This window comes from Pteronotus mesoamericanus, unplaced genomic scaffold (genome assembly GCF_021234165.1).
Source record: "Pteronotus mesoamericanus isolate MK-2021 breed Mesoamerican mustached bat unplaced genomic scaffold, CSHL_Meso_final contig_116, whole genome shotgun sequence".
NCBI classification, from domain to species: domain Eukaryota; kingdom Metazoa; phylum Chordata; class Mammalia; order Chiroptera; family Mormoopidae; genus Pteronotus; species Pteronotus mesoamericanus.
This window is the reverse complement of record NW_026555027.1, coordinates 23547486-23569834: the sequence shown is the minus strand read 5'-3', so window position 1 is coordinate 23569834 and position 22349 is coordinate 23547486. Positions and strand designations below refer to the sequence as shown.

General features: G+C 37.9%; 1 protein-coding gene across 2 annotated transcripts; it reads left to right on the top strand.

Annotated features, from left to right (window-relative positions):
- The first annotated feature begins 8566 nt into the window (after window positions 1-8566).
- Window positions 8567-21863, top strand: CCNL1 (cyclin L1). Of its 2 annotated transcripts, XM_054579975.1 has the most exons (11): window positions 8732-9140; window positions 9442-9516; window positions 10020-10129; window positions 15990-16110; window positions 17195-17259; window positions 19186-19285; window positions 19382-19486; window positions 19574-19715; window positions 19966-20077; window positions 20188-20286; window positions 21150-21863. In XM_054579975.1, exons 1-11 carry the CDS (start codon window positions 8838-8840, stop codon window positions 21496-21498), a joined length of 1581 nt encoding a protein of 526 aa, XP_054435950.1. In that variant the 5' UTR covers window positions 8732-8837; the 3' UTR covers window positions 21499-21863. The 2 variants fall into 2 exon arrangements, with proteins under 2 accessions (XP_054435958.1, XP_054435950.1); XM_054579983.1 differs by lacking the exons at window positions 19382-19486; window positions 19574-19715; window positions 19966-20077; window positions 20188-20286; window positions 21150-21863 and adding an exon at window positions 17495-17508 and having other exon boundaries at window positions 8567-9140.
- The last annotated feature ends 486 nt before the right edge of the window (window positions 21864-22349 follow it).

Below are 22349 nucleotides of genomic sequence, written 5' to 3'. Positions count from 1 at the left end.
GATCAAAATTTACCAAAAACTGGACAACTGGACATTATGTGCCCCCTGATGTGAAGGTTGGAGAAGGATACATCATCCATGGAATATTCCTGAAGATGTTTACCTGAGTCTAATTGTAGTGACACAATCAGACAAATCCAAATTGGGGAACATGCTGCAAAAGAGTCGAGCAGAAATCATGAAAAATAATCATAAAAGACAAAAACCCTAGGGAATTGTTCTAGATTAAAGAGGCATGACACCTCTATGCAGGGAACTGTTTTATATTGTTCAAAATGGCTAATATAATCCTCAGCTTCCCAGTTCCTGTTCCCACTGAGCAAACTAATTAACTGTGTAGGAAGCTTCAGAAAAGCTGATTCTTATTATTCCTAAGGTTTCTGCACTCAAAATTTGCTTGCATTGAATTTTTATTGTAAATGAAAACAGTACTAAACAGGATCAGCTACTTTATTGCTCAAAATTAAATTAACTTTTAATCCTTAAAAGGAAAATGGAATCATTTTTTTAATGTTATTTTGCAGAACCTGCTCATCTTTTCTATTTTTAATTGCCTAGAGGGAAACAGAGAATAACAAAAATGAAACCAGTAGACCAGCTTGAAGAAGTTAATGTTCTTAATATTAGAGTCTCTGATTTATAGCTCTTGATTTTCTTGTTGAGGCAATCATTGCTTTACACCCTCCAGAGCTCCCGGGAGCCACCAGAAATGAGGGCTTGTTCCTCAGCCCTTCGTATTCTAGTCCCTGCCCACTTGCGCATCCTCATTAGTCCCTAGTGTGTACACACACCCCCAATATTCACACCATTATATTCCTTAAGTAAGTCTTTCAGTTAAGGTGCATTTAAGAGTAAATTAATAAAAAGGAAGTTACTGGGTTGACCAAAAAAGTTCCTTTAGTTTTTTCCATAAAATTAAAAAAAATTTTCATTTTCACAAATAACTTTATTGACTTAAATATATTGAGTATGTTGGCTGTCTCCCGCATGGTATAACATTGATTGTTGTCAATTAATGTCTCGATTTGATCACTCTCAACTTCAACTGGCTTACACAACTGTGAAGCATCATCGTCCAGCGAGAAATCTCCAGCATGAAACTTCGCAAACCACTTTTGACATGTTTGATCAGTCACAGCACCTTCTCCATACACTGCACAAATCTTTTTCTGCAGTTCAGTTGCATTTTTACCTTTCTTGAAATAATAAAGTATAATATGCCAAAAATGCATATTTTTTCATTTTCAATATTAAAATGGCTACACAAAAATTCACCATTTTTGTTTTTTTAAAATGCACGCTGATACGACAGCTGTCACAATACAATCTAAAAAATGTTTTGAATGAAGTTAAAGACAACTAAGCACTACTAGAGCCATTTTATGGAGAAAACCAAATGAACTTTCTGACCAGCCCAATATTTGTTTATGAAACTGAAAATCCCAGGGATAGCCTATAGGGTGTGGCTACATGCAGGGCCATAAATGAAGTCACTGGACTGCGTTTCTATCTCTGGTCTCTGCTTTTCTTCTCTGCTGGCTCCATTTCAAACTGGTTCTCTTCTCCAGTGTGAAGCGGGCAGTCCGGACCTCTGAGCTTACATCCTCCACTCAGCAATCGCAGAAGCAACAAGCACTTCTCTCCCCTTCCCTGGCCAACATTCCAGAAAAAGTCCTGGATTTGATTGTCCTTCTGAACGAATTAGTCACTGGAAGGAAGTGAAGGGGGATGGGAGATGCTGATTAGTTCCTGAGCTGGGGAAGAGGTCAGCCTGTCCCAAACCACCTACGCAGGTAATAGAGAAGTTAAGGGTCACGCAGGTAAATCAAGAGGGCGCTTGAATACTGGGTGAGCTTAAACTATGGATATCTTCCCTGCCCTGCCTCCTGTCTCCTCTGTGCCTAAAATGCTCTTCCACATTTGTTCCTCTGACAAATGCCTACATAGCCTTTGAAGTCCAGATCATATATCACCTCCTTTTTGCCACCTTGTTTGTTTGCTTGTTCATAAAATTAACCCATCCTGGGAACCATTTTTGTACCTTGAACCTATTTCTATTATTATCAGACTGAACTGGAAATTTAAAAAAATAATTAATTGCAATTGTACAAGTAATGTATGATCATTATAAAAAAATTCTAAGAGTACTACCACTCAAAGAGAGGCCCATAGGCTAGCACCCAGCTCTGAACTGTTTGTTATAGGTCCTCAGTGAGATAAGTACAGATACTGAAAGTAAATATCTATAAATTGTTCTAGCAATTTGACACAATAACTGTCTGAATCTAATAAGCAATTCAGGTTTGCAATTGCACTGTATTTAAAATTTTCATTTTAGTAACAATTTCTCTTTTTGGATTTTATAAAAGTACATTCCACCCCATGTTGAATATGTATAGGGTGTCACCTTTTATATGAAATTAACAATTTGTATATATTATATAGAGATATGTAAGTATCTGGAAAGATAGACATATGCTGTTACCTCTGGAGAAGGTGATTAGATAATTTTGGTGAAAGATTAGGGCTTTTACCTTTTACTTTCTGTAGTTCTCTATTGCAAAGCTTCTCAAACTAGTTGGTCAATTCTGATACTAAATATCACAAAGGATGAATCCATCCAAGGACTGGCTTAACTGGGTCATTTACAATCAGCTAATACTGAGTATCTACTATTTGCAGTCTCCTCTTCAGACTTTACTGTCCTTGTATAAAAAAGAAGAGAGGAATAGATATTATCTTTAAGCTAGCTTCCAAAGCAAACTTGTGGTTTTGTTGGTTTTATAGTTTGGCGTATTAAATTGGCACTGGACTTAACTCTTAGTCACACATGCCCAATTTCTGGAAACACCTCCAAAAACTGCCCCAGAGCCTACATCCACATTCAGACACCAAACTACTTCACAGTATTGCTTTTTGTGAACTCCCATTCCCCCACAACTCTCCGCTTACAGCAATTCCCACAAACCTCCTGTTCTACAGCCCATGCCTGTATAGAACAGACATTGTAGGCTATTTACTTGAACCACTGTAAGAAGGATACAGAATTGTGCACAAGTGGAAACATGGCTGATCTGCTACAAAGTGCTGCAAAGAAACAGGACAAATGGGGCCCTCTAGCTCTCTATTAGGGAGAGAAGACTGTGGTAGTAGGACAGTTGAGGGTGAAATTGGATCCTGGACAGAAAGGAAAAGGTAAGACCAGGATGCCTGTGCAAAGCACGAGGAGGAACACATGCAATTCAGCGCACAAGTTTTGATTATTTACCATATACATAGTGCCTACCAAATTCTGTGGAGAATACAAAATAGACATTAAAAATGGTACTGTTTTCAAAAAGTCAAGACACACAAATAATAATGCATAATAGTAAGGAATTACATGTCAACAAGGTATTCTAGAGGTAATAAGTACTCTGAGAGAGTCCAAAGGTGGGGGAAATTGATGAAAACTTGATCGGGTGGGGGATGCTTCTGGCAAGTGGTAGAACAGCATCTGGATCTCACAAAATTGGTAGGATTTGATTAGAAGGAGTAGAAGAATGTTGCAGGCTTGAGACATGGAATGTGGGACAGTATGAAATCTCAAAGTAAATGACATGCTAGTGAGAAGACAGGTCTGGCTGGTCTTGGTTCAGGCAGACACATGAGGGGGAGGGAGGAGGATATGGTGAGGTGGTAATGCAATAAGGAAATGAATGACAAGGTAAATCTAGATGTGGGAAGGTCAACTGCCAAAAGGCCTCTGAGCTCTATCTTTTATCTCCAGTTTTTAATTTGAGGAAGTGAGGTACAGCAACCGATATTTCAATATTTACAGATTTCCCAGCATGAAGGAGTGATGAGAGAGAATGGAAGCAAGGTCATTTAGAAAACTACTGTAACGGTCCAAGCATGAAGTAACAGCAGATATGGTAGAATAGACAACAGACAGGTTCAAGAGCAATTTACTTCCTTGCTGGAAGGGACAACAGGACTTGGTAACTAAATAAAGAAAAAATAAGAACCAAAGATGAGTCTGAGGTTCAATGACCAGAGTCCAAGAATTTTAGACCTGCAAGGGGTCGAGTTAGATTCCCTCACTTCAAGAAATGATAAAGCTGGTTGTTTCAAGTCTCAGAACTAGTTCTCAGTAGAGCCAGTAACAGAGTGCCCAGGGTTGTGCAATCATGAGATTTTTCTGAGCGGCACATGCCAAGTACTAATTACATGTAAGTCATTTTTAGAATGACTATTTCTAATGACAAGAGCAACCAGACCAGAATGTGATGTCATAATAACTGCCAAGTACTAAGTGAAAAAGAAGTCATGTAACCACATGAATAGTTCATGTGGTTATACATGTAAAAGTCAGCTACGGTATTATTTCTGCTGTAAACAAATAAGCAATTTCTCAGGGTTATAAACTCTCCCTGATGATATTAACCATGATGACTTATCCCTTTCTACCTGCTTTTGGCACTTACTGGTCACTTTGACATTTACCTTTGTGTTTGTCATTCTCTTTATTAAGGTGAGGACTTACACTTCATTGCCCTTAGCCAAAATTGGTGTAGTGTTATTAAATGCTGATGGTCTACTGATGAATAACCAATTGCTGAAGAAATTAATTAAATTATATCAGCTGTGAGTTTACTTAAAGGATCTGAAAGTTTAAATATTATGAAACATGCTCCCCAGCAAGGCTACAGAGACTAATGGAGTGAGAACTGATTTAAGCATCAGAAATATGATTCTTTAGGAGGCCCAGCGAGGCCACTGATCATTCTGTTTGCCTCTTTAGTCATTATCTGAAGCCTTCAGGTCTTGAAACAGTAGAAACACAACTTTAGCTGTCATCACTGATTTCCTTTTAGACCTGGGCTAACTAAGGGCCTACTAGCAGGACTTCCGTTTGTTGAGAAAGGCTATATAAAACATAGACTGATCATTTGACTTTTTCTGAGTGACAAAGAATTCAATCACTTACCTTCCTACTGGAAGGGTCTCACTTGCCCAAACTCATTTCTACTAATGTTTTTATACAATTAAAACATATGCTTAACTCTTCCCAATTTTAGATCCTTTATAACTCCGAATAGGTCTTAGTATTTCCCCATTTTAATGTTGATATTTGGAAGTGGGTACATTGGAAAACAACTTTCTTCCTAACTTAGAAACAATGTAATGACTCTTTCAAACCATGATGTTTTTAAAAAAAAAAAAGTAAGCCTGAAAAGGACTGCATACAGTAATACAAAAAATTTTAACCCCTGTACTTAAGCAACCTTGGGAAGTAGAGCCAGTAGACCCATTGGTTCCCATCCTCTGGATTAGTCTCAGGTTTTTTTTTTCCCCCAATAGTAAATTAAAAGTAACAGTTAATGCTTAGCATTAACTCAGCAAACAAAATGTTGGTTTACCTCCTCCACCACCTGTGTTGAAGCTGAAAGGAGGAACAGAGAAAATAGTCCTATCTATTGGATATAATTTGGGGTAGAGTCAGAAGAGAGTGGGGAATGAACACAAAGTTGTATAATAGTCTAGGTGGTTCTTTTGGAAATGATTGTCAGACACTGGAGGTGCGAAAATCATCTCTCCCCTTTCTAGACCTTCACACCCTGTGAACTCTTTTGGATTAACTATGTACCTAAAGGGTAAAAATACATAATACATCAAGACATCACCAAGTCAATTATTGGAGAGGCATGGTGGAAGACCCTCTAAACAGGAGAAACTTTCCATTAAAAATAGTCTTAAAAATAAGTTAAATGACTCTCAAGTCATTACAAATATAGCCGGTGATTTCACTGAAGCTCAATGTTCAATGAGGCATATTAGCAATTAGTTTTTGTGCCTTGGCTGGGTAGCTCAGTTGGTTAGAGCATCATCTGGATACAACCAGGTCCTGTTTGATTCCTGGTCAGGGCACATATGAGAGGCAACTGATGAATGCACAAATTAAGCGGAACAACAAATCAGTGTTTCTCTCTCTCCCTCTCTTCTCTAAAATCAATCAAATTTTAAAAAGAAAAAATACAATTTACTTATTTTAAAATAATTGAAAACTTACAAGAAGCTGCAAAAAATAGCTGAGTTCCTGTGTACTGTTCACCCAACTTTATCCAAGGATACTATCTTACACAACGAAAATAGATTATCAGAACTAGGAAAAAAGCACATTATCAATTATCAATTTTTAAAGATTTCAAAATTTGTTATAGTATTTTAAATCTCCCCTGAGTATTGGGAAGGGATGTTCCCTTGGAAGCAGCCTAGTAGAAGGGTGGAGGTAACATGCAGAGATTAAGTGCTTTGGCCAACACCAAAATTACACTTTCTTGGAGTAATATTTCTCAGCCCTGGCTGAACAGTGGAATCACTTGAGGATGGGCAAAATTACTTGCCGGGGTCCACCCCAAAACAATTTCATCAACCTCTAGGTCAAAACAATTTCATCAACCTCTAGGTCAAAACAATTTCATCAACCTCTAGGTAAGGCTCAGCCATCAGTATGCTTTCAAGACTCCTCCAAAGTTCTAATGGGCAGCCAGGGATCAGAACTACTGATGTCAGTCTTTACTAAATAGAGTTGACTTAATCCTTTTTTAAAAGTGAAGTTTTTGAGTAGGATTTGCCTTAGTGATGTTAGTGTAAAGGGGACCTGGCCCTGAGTGGGTCTGCCTAGAGCCGGCCGGTAGTGTGTGGGTTCTTGACTTCATACAGGAAAGGTTTCACATGAGTTCAGGTGATTTTGAGAGTATATTTTGAAGCTGGGGACAGTGAAACACGGAAGGGCCTAGGACAGAAGAAGCAACAGGTGAGAGCCTAGGCAGGGCTGCTTTGGCTCACTGGGAAGTCAGAGGAGAGAAGAAACACATGCCCTGGCCAGGTAGCTCAGTTAATTACAGCATCATCCAGATACTCCAAGGTTACAGGCTCAAACCCTGGTCAGGGCACACACAAGATGCAACCAATGAATGCATAAATAAGTGGAACAAACTGATGTTCCTCTAAGTAAAATGAATAAATACAAATAAATACAAAATTAAAAAAGCAACAGGAGAAAGCTTAGGTGGGGCAGCTTTGGCTCACTGAGAAGTCAGCGAAAAAGGGGGCTTTGGAGACAGATTCAGTGGGTTAGCCCAGGACAAGCTACGACTGCCCATTGCTCCCTTGGTTGCAAGTCTCGAGGGGACCCTAAGAGTCTAGGACATGCACGCCCGTGGGGGAAGAGAGGAAAGGGAAAGGAGCAGTGGGCCTCCAGCGGAGGTCGGGGGGGAGCATGCGCTAGGACATTTGTATTGACAGTTTTTAAAGGCTGAGAGGTCTTAGGGGAAGATCTCACTAGAACATTCATCAGCTTTCCCAGGTGGGTCCTTTCAGGGTCATGGTCTCCACTTGTTAGTCAGTGCCAGGGGAGGAGGTCATTAGTCATTGCAGCTGCTCCTGGCATCGCCCATGGGATTTTGCTGCTTTTCTGGGCCTGGAGCTGAAATACACCTGAGGCCTCTAAGTTATTTCTAGGAAGGGTCTTTCTCTATCTGGTTGTAAATTGCTGGGTCCGTTTATTCAGCTATGTGCCTCAGTTTCCCTATGCCACTGGCCAAAGAATTTTCCTAGCTTCTTACTATTCTGCCTCAGTGACATCATTGCCAAAATAGATATGCATTCAAACGCCCTTTGCCCTACAGATCAAAGTTTCAATGCTCATAATTAAACAAATTAAGCCTTAAAACGGAGCTATGTAATAGAAAGGTAATGGGGCATCTCATTCACTGACAATTTCTAAGAAATTCAAGGGTGGGATAAAAAGATGGTTGACGTAAACCAAGATCAAATTCTTTTTCTCTAACTCTGAACTCCACTAGTTTTGTTCAGTATCATTGTTTTTACTTCAAATTTCAGGAAATTTGGGGAATTGTTAACTAATATCACAGAGGAAAAAATGAAACAAAATCGATTTCTCCTGCTGTCTATTTGCGCTAACCACGACTCTCTGCATAATCAGATTAGCTCTCTGTAAGGTTCTTATTCCAAGACTATTTTTGGAAACTAGGGATTTTCCAGATTACTGAAAGCTGTGGCAGTCACTGTTTCGCAAGCCAAGCAGTGAAAGAAACCTTCCTCCCCGTCATTTAAGTCTTGCCCTTTGATAGAAAATGCTCATCCACGAGCTTTTCTGGGGAACCAATGTGGTTTACATTCCTGTTTTCTAAAAATACAGTGAAACAGTCGTTTCCAGATTCCTTGCGGGTCACTTTAAATTACAAGTTCGTCCCTACAGGATATCAGGGTTACCGCTTACACCCTTCAAAGGGGGAGGACGTCCCTAGGCTTCCCTTTGCACACACAGAATCTGCGCGTCGTAAATTCGAAAAGCTGGGAGGGGCACAGGAGAAGGGAGCAAAAGGACGCACGTTCTACACAAATCAACAAAATCGCGCAGGAGTTTTGACACAATTTGCCGACTCTTGGGCAGAAGGCACCTTTCAAAACTCCATCATTATTGTGGCTAAAAATATTACAAACCAAACGGCTTGGACCTACTTTAGCTAAAAAAGCCCCTGCGTCCTCCTTGAGCACTCCAGGGCCCCAGTAGTAGGTCACCCCAGGGTTCCACACAACAGCCACAGCGCCCAAAAAACGCGCTTAAGAAAGAACCGTGGGCGGAGGCAGGGCTCGATGGGACTAGTTAGCGCGGGCCGGCAGGGCGTGGTGACGTCAGAGCGGAAGCGCACGCTGCGTGAAGCGGCCCAGAACGCGGCGGTCACGGGAATATCCGTCGCGCCGAGGACGCTGGTTAGTTTCGCTCCGGGTTCCGGCTGCGTTGGGCGTGCGTGCAGCTCGCTGAGACTATGGCGTCCGGGCCTCACCCGACAGCTACCGCTGCCGCCGCAGCCTCATCGGCCGCCCCGAGCGCGGGAGGCTCCAGCTCCGGGACGACGACCACGACTACAACTACGTCGGGAGGGATTCTGATCGGAGATCGGCTCTACTCGGAAGTTTCGCTCACCATCGACCACTCGCTGATTCCGGAGGAGCGGCTCTCACCCACCCCGTCCATGCAGGACGGGCTCGATCTGCCCAGCGAGACGGACTTACGCATCCTGGGCTGCGAGCTCATCCAATCCGCCGGCATTCTCCTCCGGCTGCCGCAGGTCAGTTCTGCGTACCCGGGCCGCCGGGTGCGCTTCTCCCCGCCATAGCCGCCCCCCCCCCCCCCACGTATCCCCGTACCGCCGTGTCCCAGAAGGGTGTAATGGTCCCCTCTGGCTTTCCAGCCGCGGGTCCCTGCCGGAGCTGTGGCATGCCGTGGGCGGGAGGGCGGGGAGGCGAAGCTCCCTAGCAGTTCGCGGTAGGGAGGGGAAGGGGAGCGAGCGGCGGCGGCACAAAATGGCGGCGACGTCTGGTGCGGGCCCGCCTGACCCTTGCGCTTCCGTTCTTCTCTCTTGTCTGCAGGTGGCGATGGCAACGGGGCAGGTGTTGTTTCATCGTTTTTTCTACTCCAAGTCTTTCGTCAAACACAGTTTCGAGGTAAGCACAGCTGGGGCGGGTGAAAAAGGATTTCTTCATCCGGAAATGGGAAGGAGGGAGCTAGTGTTAGGAGCCAGCTTTTTCAGAAAGGAAGTGGTTAGTTTAGGCCTTTGTACTTAGTTTTCACCGACCAGGAAGTGCGGACTTTTGGAATGTATTTTAGGAACTTAGAAAATGGATCGCAAGCCCTCTTAATAATTAGAATTTTTAACCAAATGATAAACTCCTGTGAGACTGAACTTAACTCTGGATTCAAAGTTGAGAAATTGTGCAATAAAAATAAGTTAGAGCATTTACATAGCTGGTATGCTTATGGCTTGGAAATGTCGATTTTGTAATCGACAAAAATTCCAAAATGTAATTTTGTCTCACCAAAGGTTTTCCAATTGTGTCTTAAAGTTTCTTAGTCAAACTAAGTTCATCAGGTTTTAAGAGGGGCACTTTTTCCTAACTGTACATGATAGTGCTATAATCTGTTTTTATTGGATCATTGGTTCTTTCAGATTGTTGCCATGGCTTGTATTAATCTTGCATCAAAAATCGAAGAAGCACCTAGAAGAATAAGAGATGTGATTAATGTATTTCACCACCTACGCCAGTTAAGAGGAAAAAGGTAAGATTGGCCTCATTGAACACAGCAGCTCTTGATACTACTGTACTGTGCACCAATCATCAAAACATTTCTTTCCTCTCAAGTTAAAACCCATGCACAGGAAAACTTATTTAGGTGTTGAAAATCACATAGGAGCACACTGATACTTAATGAAAGAAACCCCAATTAACCAGCTATCTAAAGTTTATAGAGGCAGTTGCATTTATGGACAATCCTAACAGTGCTGTGAAGCAGTCCTGTGGCTTAAGATTAAACAAGAAAGGGAATGCGTTTGGCTCAAGTGTGAGTGTATTCTGTAAGTTGTTTTTCCCCATCCCTCTCTGGAAAACAAGGCTGGAAGTTTATACACTGCAGTTCAAGTTCATATTGTGGCAAAGTTTTGTATAGATTGTTTCTCTTCTTGGAAGTCCCAGTTAACTCTTTATCAATTGAGGTTGGCTTTTGTTAGAGTACTTCTCAACATTGAACTACGATATATCGCATAATACCGGATCTGAAAGGACTGCAGGATGATAAAGTTTGAAGTCAAAGGGATTAAACAGGTATTTTGTTTTGGTCAGATACAGTCTCAGTGAGTGGGTTAGAAAAATAATTCTTAATGGATTGGGTTCCATTTAGTAAGGCCCATTTAATTTTTCTTGTAAGAAAATAGAGACTAAAATAGTGTTTTATAGGTGTTGTGGCTGTTTCATAATACTTTATGCGGACTTACGTGTTAATGTGAGGCAGTGCCAAAAATTTTAGTTGTAGCAGTTTGTGTCTGCAGGTAACTTCTAGTACATGCTGCAGAAGGTTATAGTTGGTATAGACTAGTTCTTTTCACTTTTTAAAATTGTGATGATGTTAGACAAACCTGTACTGAGTTTGAAAGGAAGTTTTAAAAGGATTTTAAGTTGTTTGGGGGGTTGGGTGTTGGTTAGTGCCAATTTAGTATCCTACATGAATGGTTTATCGGCTGAATCTGTAACTTGGCATAATAGAACTATTCAGAGACAAGCAAATAGTAAAGTAACCTTGAAAGGATTAATCTAGTTAAAAAGTCTGAAACATTGCTGCTTAGATAGTTGTCTCAACATTTTTCAGTTTTTTTTAAATATTTTTGTTTCTGCCATCTCTTTGCATTCATCCTAACCATATCCAGGGATAGATTAATTTTTTATTCACTTTAAAATATCTTTTAGCTTCTTGGTGAGGAATTCCTGGAAATTGGGAGGATTTCAATTTGGTATTTAGTATTGTATGAGCTAAAATTTATTTAGGTATCTAGCTGATTTCTTGAAGGTGTTTAAAACAAAAGGACTAATAAAGAAACTCTAGTCAAAGGATTTTGTGTTTGCCTAAGAGAAATAGTTTTCTGTTCTTTGAACCATTGAGCCAACTCTTATGTTACCACTTACAATGATTATCTACTTTGAAATTTTTCTTTGAGAGTATTCTTCCTTGATGTCAGAGTAGGTCTTAACTGTAAAAACCTTGGAATTTAAAACATCTCACCTGACAGTTGTGTCTGATTAACTGTTTTTTGGCGGGGGGGTCATTACAGAGAGACTGATTTTTGTCTCAATCTAGAAGTTACTGTAGCATGAAATTTAAAAGGAGTTGTTAATTGCATGGAAGCCGCTTTTTAAAAAGCAGGATGTAAAAGTGTTTCTATGCATATAACAAGTTTACTCAGACACGTAACTTGTATATGTTATTAACTTCAACTCTTTTTTCCCTTGCAACCGACTATACAGCGACCAGCTACATTTACCAAAGCCTGGGTGATGTGGAGTGGTACATAGAGATGAAGCTGTCGTCATGGCAACAGTGAGTGAAGTATGGAAAATCCCCAAGGAGAAGCCAGTGCTCTGAGAATAGGTCACTGGAATCGGGGACTAACAGGTTGGCCACTGGTGAACCATTTAGAAAAACTCCTGTTTCTTGTTATAAGCTTTAGTCTTTGCTGTCCAAGTTATTAGAACTGTAGCTTAGTATTTTCTTTGGATAGATTAATGTCATTAGAAAGTATATCAGTATTATATTTTAGTTAGGTAAATATATTAGTTTATTTTATTAAAGTTTTTTTTATTGATTGGTTTTAAAAGGAGAGAGAGGAAGGGGGGAGAGAGAGAAACATCAATTTGTTGTCCATTTATTTATGCATTCACTGATTTATTCTTCTGTGTGCCCTGACTGAGGATTGAACCCACAACCATGGTGTATTGGGATGATGCTGTAACTCATTGAGCTGTCTGGCCGGGGCTTATCCATTTATTTTAATGTTACTTATTTTAATACAGTTTGTAAAAGCTTTAAATTGTAGTATGAACTTGGAAAATTGCAAAGGCATCATTTTGTAGCATCTAGGTCATTGTTCTTCAGTCCTGCCTATACATTGTAATCACCAGATCAGCTCTTAGAAAGTACCAGTACCCAAGGCACATCCTGGATTATTGGACTTTTTTCCCCTTTTATGTTTTTGATTATTTTATTTATTTATTTTTCTTGGTAGTCTGATAATCGTCTTTTAAGCTCAGAATAAATGGCTGAATTTAAAAGGAGGTTACTTTTCAATTTTAGTAGCTTCCAATGATAATTTGCTTTTGAGATGCAACATATTCTCTCCAAATTCAGAGTTTCCTGTAGTTTTAAGGAGCCCACATTCATACTGTAAGACTTGTTTGTCTAAAGAAGAAAAATCTTCTGACTGGTGCAACCACTCATTGGTACATGTGGTGAGGTATTTTTGCTATGTACATAGATCATGGGTCAAAGTTGAAAGAGTCTTAAGTGATCTTGTCAGTTAGTCAAACCTCCCTTTGAAGCTTATTTTGGTGCCTCTTAAGGTGATCTTCCATGTGTTTGTAAACACCACTAAAAAAAAAAGAGTGGTCCTTTGAAATAGCATTGCAAATTTCTGTATATTGAGCAGCGGTCTACATCCCTGTAAACTCATCTCATTTTAGTTCCTTGAAGAACTAGTTTCAGACTTTCTTGGTCCTTATACTGAGTGAGTGAAACTTAACCATGTTTCGACCTCCTAATCCTAAACATGTGGTTTTTTTTCTTTTTGTAAGGTGTATTTCAACTAATTCATGGTAAAGGAAAAATAGCTATTCTAAGGGGCCAGATAACCAATGACCAAAGCCCAAGATTCCCTATTAAGACTAAAATTTGGTAATTGTTCTCATATAAATTAATTTGGAAAATCTGACAAACTTAAAAACTGAGGAGATAGAGTCAGGTTTGGTTGGTTGTTAATAATGAATATTTTTTCTCTGTGTATAGATGGTTTCTTTTTAAGAGGTTTAAGAGCATCACCTCTTCAAACTTTTATCCCAAAGGAAAGTTTACCTAATTGGAAAGGAAGACATTCTAGCAAACCTTAATTCAATTTAATGTGCTTGTTGCTACAGAAAGTATACTAATTGATACATTGTTAATATAAAACCATTTGCTTAGGCAATTTCCTTGAACCTTTTCTTGCTGATTTATCTGGACATGTTTTTCTTCTACAACATTTTTATAAGGTAAATTACATGTTCATTGAGCCTTCCTTTATTTGTGAGGTAAAACCAACTCTGAACAAAATGAAGGTGTTAGATTATGCAGTCATAAAGTTAACTGAAAACTGCATTTAATAGGCCTAATAAGAAGTTGAGTATATAGTTGAATTAATAGTGGGTAATAGGTTTGATTTCCTTAATCATTTGATGTTAATGGGATGTTGAAACAAAAGGTTTAATAAATATGATGGCAGAGTGAATGGAAAATAACAATTTGTTTAAGCAAAATTAATGAATAATTAAGCCTGATTTGGCACTACATAGTAGCCACAATTCAAACAAATGTGTAGCTGGTTAACAACACGAAAATGAATTTTAACAATTTGAAGGCAACTCTTAAAAGCAAGCTTAGTAAGTATAAAAGATTGAGTTTGCTTAATGTAAATGGGTAAAAATGAGACAAAACTTTTTATAAGATTTTACTTTTATACAGATTTTAATGCAGTTTTGCTGTCTGAATTGCAGTGGGTTAAGAGTTGGAAGTGGTGTGCACTGAGGGCATCCTATCCTAATGCCTGTTGAAGGAGGACCATTAGATAACTAATTCTCAGTAAGAGTCTGAGGTGGATCTAACCTATTGTCAAATTTCTTGTCATGAAACCTGAAAAATTGTAAACCTTCATATCTTTGAGATACGTTTACATATGTACATTAATTGCTCTCATTTGAGTTAAATTTTATCCCCCCGCCCAAAGAGAAGTTAACTTGCAGCCTATTGTCTTGATAAAAATGGATTCATTGTGATATTTTATTAGAAACCAACCGTCTCTCCAATTGGCCTCATTTCTCACACCTTTTCATATCTGTAATAGGAATCAAACTGAGTAAAGGCTATTTTCAGCATTGTTAACTTGAGTTACAGCTGTTTTCCGTTTTGTCAACTTTTACTATAATCTGATAAAAAACAATAACTTGAAATAGTCTAGTGAGCATTCTGGTTTTTATCATCTAAATGAGAAAATAAGGAAATGACTTATGCTCTGATAACATGTCAATACAGAGGTAGTTAATGCAGCTTATTTCAGATTGTTTTCTAATCTTCAGGTGGATGTATTTAAATTAGTTTTTGACTTTAAAGTATGAGTTTACATTTTTTTGGATTTGCTGTGCATGGTAAAAGGAGTTGTGAGTTGGGGTAATATTCAGAACGACTCTCTTAAAAACAGATGTTGTGTTCTGCCCGGGGCAGAAACTCATGAATCTTCTGGCTGAAAATGATTTGAGTATGGGGAAAATATTTAAATGTTCTATACACACACACACACACACTACACACACCCCTTATGTATACATATATATCTTAACAGAAATGTATTTTTTGTTTGTTGGATCTAAAAATGTGTGAAATGAAGGACATGAGGGCATCTTCTGAGTTTTTACACGAAAGTCCAAGTCCTGATCAAAAACCTCAGTAAGAAACCACTTTTGAACATTAAAGTTCAAATAAAAGTAAGAAACCAGTTTTTAATTTCAAGGCTTAAATAATTGAATATGCTATTTCTAAAGCATTGAGTCACTGAATTAGTCTTCTGGGTCATAACTTTGGAAGCTATCAAAATTTAATCTGGCACAGAGACCTTGAGTGTGGTTCTAGGTCTCTCATTATGGTCTTGCCTTTGCATTGCGTGCGGAACATACTGTCTTATAACTATAGCTCGACCAAATTTAGGCATGGTTTTTATTGATCACTTTGAGTTTTGAATCTGATAGAATTTTATAACTTTTTATGGTCATTGAGCCAAGTCTTTAGTTTTTGGACTTTGTTAACGGAGATAGCTTCTTAGGAAAATTTTTTTAAACAAATTGTCCCTTTTGGGCATATCTAGATTAACTACCCACCATTTTTTCACCTAATTTTATTTAGTTAGATAGCCAAGAGTTGCTATTTTATAAGTAAAATCACTTTTAATCTTAAGCGGTTTTACAGTCCATATTTTCAAGAGCACATTCATCTTGTCACTTGAGTTTGGAGACTAATGGGATTTGTGATAATCAAGCTATCACTTACGTTAACACACACACACACACACATCCATAATATTCATAAGAAAAACCAATAAGGATAAATCCAAGAGAATTACAGTGAATTCTTTTCATGGCAGGGTTGAGTTAGTTTCTATAGGAATTTAGAAAGGTATATATTTAATTAGCATAACTTGGACAGCACAAGATTAATGCCTTAACTTGTTTGCAGGAGTTTAAAAAGCTGGTTTCTGTTGCCAATAGTTGGTTGGAAGGGAAAACGGAGATGCCACAAATAAAATTTTTTGGATGTGCAAAACATTTTTGATTTTATTTCTTACAAACTATAGGACTCCAAGCCCCTTGATCCTTGATCAGAACTACATTAACACCAAAAATCAAGTTATCAAGGCAGAGAGGAGGGTGCTAAAGGAGTTGGGATTTTGTGTTCATGTCAAGCATCCCCATAAGGTGAGTTATAGGGTACAGAAATTATATTCGTAAGTATTAGGATTTTATTAAAATTTTATTTTATATGAACTTATGTTTATATTCGAGAGTTAACTGGTTTTTAAAAGCATCCTTTCAGCTATTGAAACTTTTCAGAAAAATGTGAGTCAGAAAGACATGGGCTCAAATCTTCACCCTTTATTGTGTAGGCATAGATAAGTTCTTTTTGCCTCTGTGGTTAACCTAGTTTTCCCTGCCTAGAAACAGATGATGAAATAACTCATTCCAAGGAATAAATTGTGTTTGTGTATGCACTAAAGAACCTTGTATGCCACCTGTTGCATAGTAAAATGTTCAAAGCCTGGTAGCTGCTTACTGTTACTGTTACTGATTGTTCATAGGTTTCTCTAGCAGCTCTTAGCTTGAATGTGATCAGCAGATTGATAGCCCCCTCTGAGGGCAGGACTATCTGCAATAGAAACTTGTCTCTGCCTTTGGCTGTGTGACTTTGGCAGATAACTCTGTTCTTAGATTTCACATCTCTAATACTATAAAATGGGAATGATGTAATAAGGCCCTGAAATAACCTCATCTGAACTGCTGAGGGTAAAGCTAGTTATATGTAATATGAGCTTCATTGTAGAAGTGGTGTTTGATTACTTAAAATAATACCCACTTGGAGTATTGTATAATAGAGATCTTGCCCACTGTGTGACTTCACAAACATACAATCTCTAGGGTTTTGTGACATGCAAAATTGTTCCTTGGGAAATTAAATGCTGTGATCTTCTAGCTTTAATTCGTTTGCAGGACACAGTGCCTACCACATTGTATTAATGAAAAAAATAGGTATTTTCATTGAATTAACTCAATTTTATTCTGTACAATTTTGAAACAATTTTAAACAAAATTTTTATGAAATCTAGTAGCATAATAACCCACATTGACTCGGATACATTTTAGGTTGGTCTGTATAATTTATGCAGTTTATAGAAGAATTAAAACTTGGGCCTAACCTTTTCAGTTATTTATATTCATTGAGCTCTGTACTGTGAAGGAATCAACGATGTGCTAAATTGAGGTTTTTTTTCCCCTTATCCTTCAGATCATTGTTATGTATTTACAAGTCTTAGAATGTGAACGTAATCAAACCCTGGTTCAAACTGCCTGGTAAGTTGCTTTTTTTATGTTTCTTTCTTAGCCAGGAAAACAGAAGCAGAAATAAAGTAAGTTTCATTTTCCCTTTCCAAAATGAGATGAGTTTCTTTTCATGCTTTTTGTTTTTTTGTTTTTTAATCGAAAGGTAAATAAGCTTATTTCTGCTTCCTGTTTTCTTGGCTTGACTAATTACTTTTAATGGAGAACTCAATTTAACTTTGTTCTTTTTTCTACTCTTTAATTAAAGGGTAGTCCATGATGGTAAGTCATAGAACTCTGCCCTCTGCACTTCAGCCCATGACCTCAGGATGGCCTGATTGGCTGCCCTGCTCTCCAGCCAATCCAGTGCAAGCTCTCATCCGAGATTCACTGAAGTGGTCCATATCCATCTGGCAGCATCTTCTAGTTCTGTCGGGGTGTCAAAAGGATTTGTATATTTGCTTCTAGAAGTAACTATTCAACATGCCTGTGTATTTAATGTGTACCTGTAACTATCAACGTGAATAGCTCATTTTTTTTTTGATAGATTTGTTATCCAGCCATTATGAATTAAGTAATTTTTTTTGTGAAGAGTTTGACTAGATTTCTATTTTCAGTATGTATAGCATGAATTCTACCAAAGGAAACTACAACTTGTAGCTTAAAATGGGCACCATTTACATACTGGATGGATTTGTAGCTGCTGGGCTATTGCAGACAATAACAATAAAGAAGTACTTGGGGGGGGTTTTTTTTGTTGTTGTTTGTTTGTTTTAAATTTATTTATTTTTAGAGGGGAAGGGAGGGAGAAAGAGGGAGAGAAACATCACTGTATGGTTGCCTCTTGTGTGACCCCTACTCTGGACCTGGCTACAACCCAGGCATATGCCCTGACTGGGAAGCAAACTGGCAACCCTTTGGTTCGCAGGCCAGTATTGAATCCACTGAGCCACACCAGCCATGGCAGAAATACTTGGTTTTTAAAAGAGCTGTTAACATAAGCTCTTTATAACTTGGACTTTTGAGATGCAGATGTGTGATTTGGAATGCTGGCTTATTTAAAAGTAAATTAAGACAAGGAGTTTGTGGTCCAGGCACAACTACTATCTCAAGATAGTTGGTGTGCAGGACTTAATTTTTATGTTCTGGGCTTATGACTGCCATGCTTGTTTTGGATTCAGTAAATATTAATAATAGAAAAGTCGTTTTTGTAAAATGCATGACTTTTTAATATATGTTCTATAAAACAGTTTTAGCAGTTATCATGGGTAAGGATATTTAAGAAACGGTCCTTTAACCTTTTAAACAATCTGTAACATTTCTTCAGTATTTTAGGAATGTCATGGGGAGGGTTCACTGCTGAAAAAGTCAAGCAGTATATTAACTGGAGTAGTTGATTGCTTTCATTTTTACTTAGTCATGAGGCTGTTTTATATATTGATTGCTCTTCACATCCCTGTCTAGATTTTTTGAAGTAGCTTAGCTTTCTCAATGTAACTCCGCAAGTGCTTACCTTTTTACCCCTGTCACAGTACTTAAGAGTTTTTTAAAGAACTTGGTTGACAATTGATTTTCATTGTGGATAAAGGAGAGATGGTCAATAATTATGGCTTGAAGTATTGTTGGAGCAGTTTATCATTTCTGAAACTGGTCATTTCAGAATTGACTTGATTTCAAAGCATTGCTTTTCATAGAAATATATTTCTAAAACTTTAGAAGTTCTATTTGGAATAATAGCAATTATTTTAAAGGACTTCGGTCATATGTAGGAAAGCTGAGAATTGCTCTAGTGTTAAATTCTTATCTCATTGATTTTTGAGTTAAGAATTGTATATGCTAGAATATGAGTATACAAGTATAAATGTGAGAAGAAAAAAGAATAAAGTAGATTGAGTCTCCAATTTATTTAAGTGTTAGAACTGGTTTACGTACAGAGCTTATGATTAAAATATTTTTCAGGAATTATATGAATGACAGCCTTCGAACCAATGTATTTGTTCGATTTCAACCAGAGACCATAGCATGTGCTTGCATCTACCTTGCAGCTAGAGCTCTTCAGGTAGGTATTTATAGTCTGTTTTGTCTTATAGGATAAATCTGTCATCCTATTACAAAGTGAAAATTTAATCTAAACCATTCTGTTTTTATGGTTTAGATTCCATTGCCAACTCGTCCCCATTGGTTTCTTCTTTTTGGCACGACAGAAGAGGAGATCCAGGATATCTGCATAGAAACCCTTAGGCTTTATACCAGGAAAAAGGTAATTCTGTCTACTTGTGTTTGTGCTAATACTTCTCTCAGGGTTAAGACTATAAGCTGTGAAAGTAACTTTATTTTCTTCCAACAGCCAAACTATGAATTGCTGGAAAAAGAAGTAGAGAAAAGAAAAGTAGCCTTACAAGAAGCCAAATTAAAAGCAAAGGGATTGAATCCTGATGGAACTCCAGCCCTTTCCACCCTTGGTGGATTTTCTCCAGCCTCTAAACCATGTAAGATTTACTCAGTTGAAATGAGTTGCACACTGAAGGTGTGTGTGGTTATTAGAATGCTTTAGCATTTAACAGTTGCTAGGAAACAATGATGTTAAGAAGCTGTTACTGTTTACTCTTGACAGTTAACTAAAGACATACTTGAAAGCATGATATATTTATATTTACAAACAAGTTTTGACCCTCTGTTAAATCCAGAAATCAGCATGTCTTTATGGTTTTTAAAATTTTTTTTTTTTTTTTTTTTAAGCGTCACCAAGAGAAGTAAAGGCTGAAGAGAAGTCACCAATCTCCGTTAATGTGAAGATGGTCAAAAAAGAACCGGAGGACAGACAACAGGCTTCCAAAAGCCCTTACAATGGGTGAGTATACTTGAGTTAGAAAACTGGTCTGAGTACTTTCTTATGCGATTAATTTCTAAAACACTAAGTATATAGCTAAAATACCTAAGGTTTTGTTTTGTTTTTTTAAGTGTAAGAAAAGACAGCAAGAGGAGTAGAAATAGCAGAAGTGCAAGTCGATCAAGGTCACGAACACGATCACATTCTAGATCACATACTCCAAGGAGACAGTAAGTATAAGATTCTCTTAGGAAAACAGTTATTTGGAGTGTTTAAAATTTAAAAGTTACTCTTTTTAAATTGTATTTATTGATCCTAGAGAGAGGAAGGGGGAGAGAGAAACATTGATTTGTTACTCTACTTATTTATGCATTCATTGGTTGCTTCTTGTATCAAACTCATACTGCATCGTTGACATGGGCAAAGTGCTCTAACCAGCTGAGCCACCCAACCAGAGCTAAAAGTTGACCCTGTTTAAAAAAGAATTGAACAAGTTAGGCTAGATTTAGGCGTTTCACATAAGGGTAGCTTATGAGAAATGAGTTTGGTAATATGATCTGCATGTCTGGGGCTTTTTTTGTTTGTTTTGTATACCATAATAGCATTGTTTTTGTCCCCCAAAAAGATGGGGTTTTTTTTTTTTTTTTTGAGAAGTATCGGGTCTGGCCAAAGTGCTGTGGAGGTATATGATGTGAAAGCATTGTTGGTCTGTTTTCAATTAGAATATGTGACTGTTTCATTAACCACTTATTAACCAGTAAGTTGACCATAGCCAAAGAATTTTCTGATTATGTTTTAATTAGATTGCTCGCTATTTGTAGCTCTTTTGAGCATATGGGAGATACTCAGTAAAAAGCATAGCTATCTAGAACATTCTGTAAAACTAATTTTTCTTGTAATATATACTTGTTTAAGATTTGTGTAATATAGGCTGGAGGAGAGGTAGTGAGGGGGGAGAAATGTAGTAAGTCTTCTGTTTGGGCTGTTGTCAATACAGGCCTGGTAGTTTTGTTTTGAATCTGTTACGAGCACCACCAAAATAATCTGTTTCCAGTAGAAATTGAATCTAAACCTCAAATTTTTATTATCTAAGTTATAATAATAGGCGGAGTCGGTCTGGAACATACAGCTCGAGATCAAGAAGCAGGTCCCGCAGTCACAGTGAAAGCCCAAGAAGACATCATAATCATGGTTCTCCTCACCTTAAGGCCAAGCATACCAGAGATGATTTAAAAAGTTCAAATAGACATGGTCACAAAAGGAAAAAGTCTCGTTCTCGATCTCAGAGCAAGTCTCGGGATCACTCAGATGCTGCCAAGAAACACAGGCATGAAAGGGGACATCATAGGGACAGGCGTGAAAGATCGCGCTCCTTTGAAAGGTCCCACAAAGGCAAGCACCATGGTGGCAGCCGCTCAGGACATGGCAGGCACAGGCGCTGACTTTCTTCTGTTGAGCCTGCATCAATTCCTGGTTTTGCCTATCTTCAGTGTGATGTATGGACTCATAATCAAAACATTAAAAGCAAACTGATTAGGATTTGATTTCTTTAAACCCTCTAGGTCTCTAGAAACACTGAGGACATTCTCTCTTTGAAAGAAGTATGTTAATTCTTTTTTTTTTTTTTTTTTTTTCTTTTTTTTTTTTTTTGCACATTAAAATGCCCTAGCAGTATCTAATTGAAAACCATGGTCAGGTTCAATTGTACTTATAGTTGTGTATTGTTTATTGCTATAAGAACTGGAGTGTGAATTCTATAAAAATGTATCTTATTTTTATACAGAAAAAATTGCAGACACTGTTCTATTTAAGTGGCTATTTGTTTAAATGATGGTGAATACTTTCTTAACACTGGTTTGCATGTGTAAAGATTTTTACAAGGAAATAAAATACAAATCTTGTTTTTCTAAACTGCTTCTCCAAAATATCTTATTTAAATAAATTATTAAAAGGAGCAAAATTTTAATAGTAAAATGGCTGTGCTGATTTTCTGACAAACTTACTCTTTTCTCTATTAGCTAGAGTTTGAGATTATTGAAATAGCAATTCTAACCCGCATTGGGAGCTATTGTAAGTCTTCCCTATGTACAAGAGGGGGGCCCCCAAAAATGGAATTTATTAAAAATTGTGTGTTCTTATATATTTAAACTTCAGTCAACTTCAAAGTACTTTCCATTTGATGCAACACATCTATCAAGATGTTTTTTCCACTGCTCAAAAAACAGTTTTTGAACTTGTCAGTATTGGTGCTTTTTAGTGGGATTTTGATGCCCTTTATATAAAGTGCTTGTGG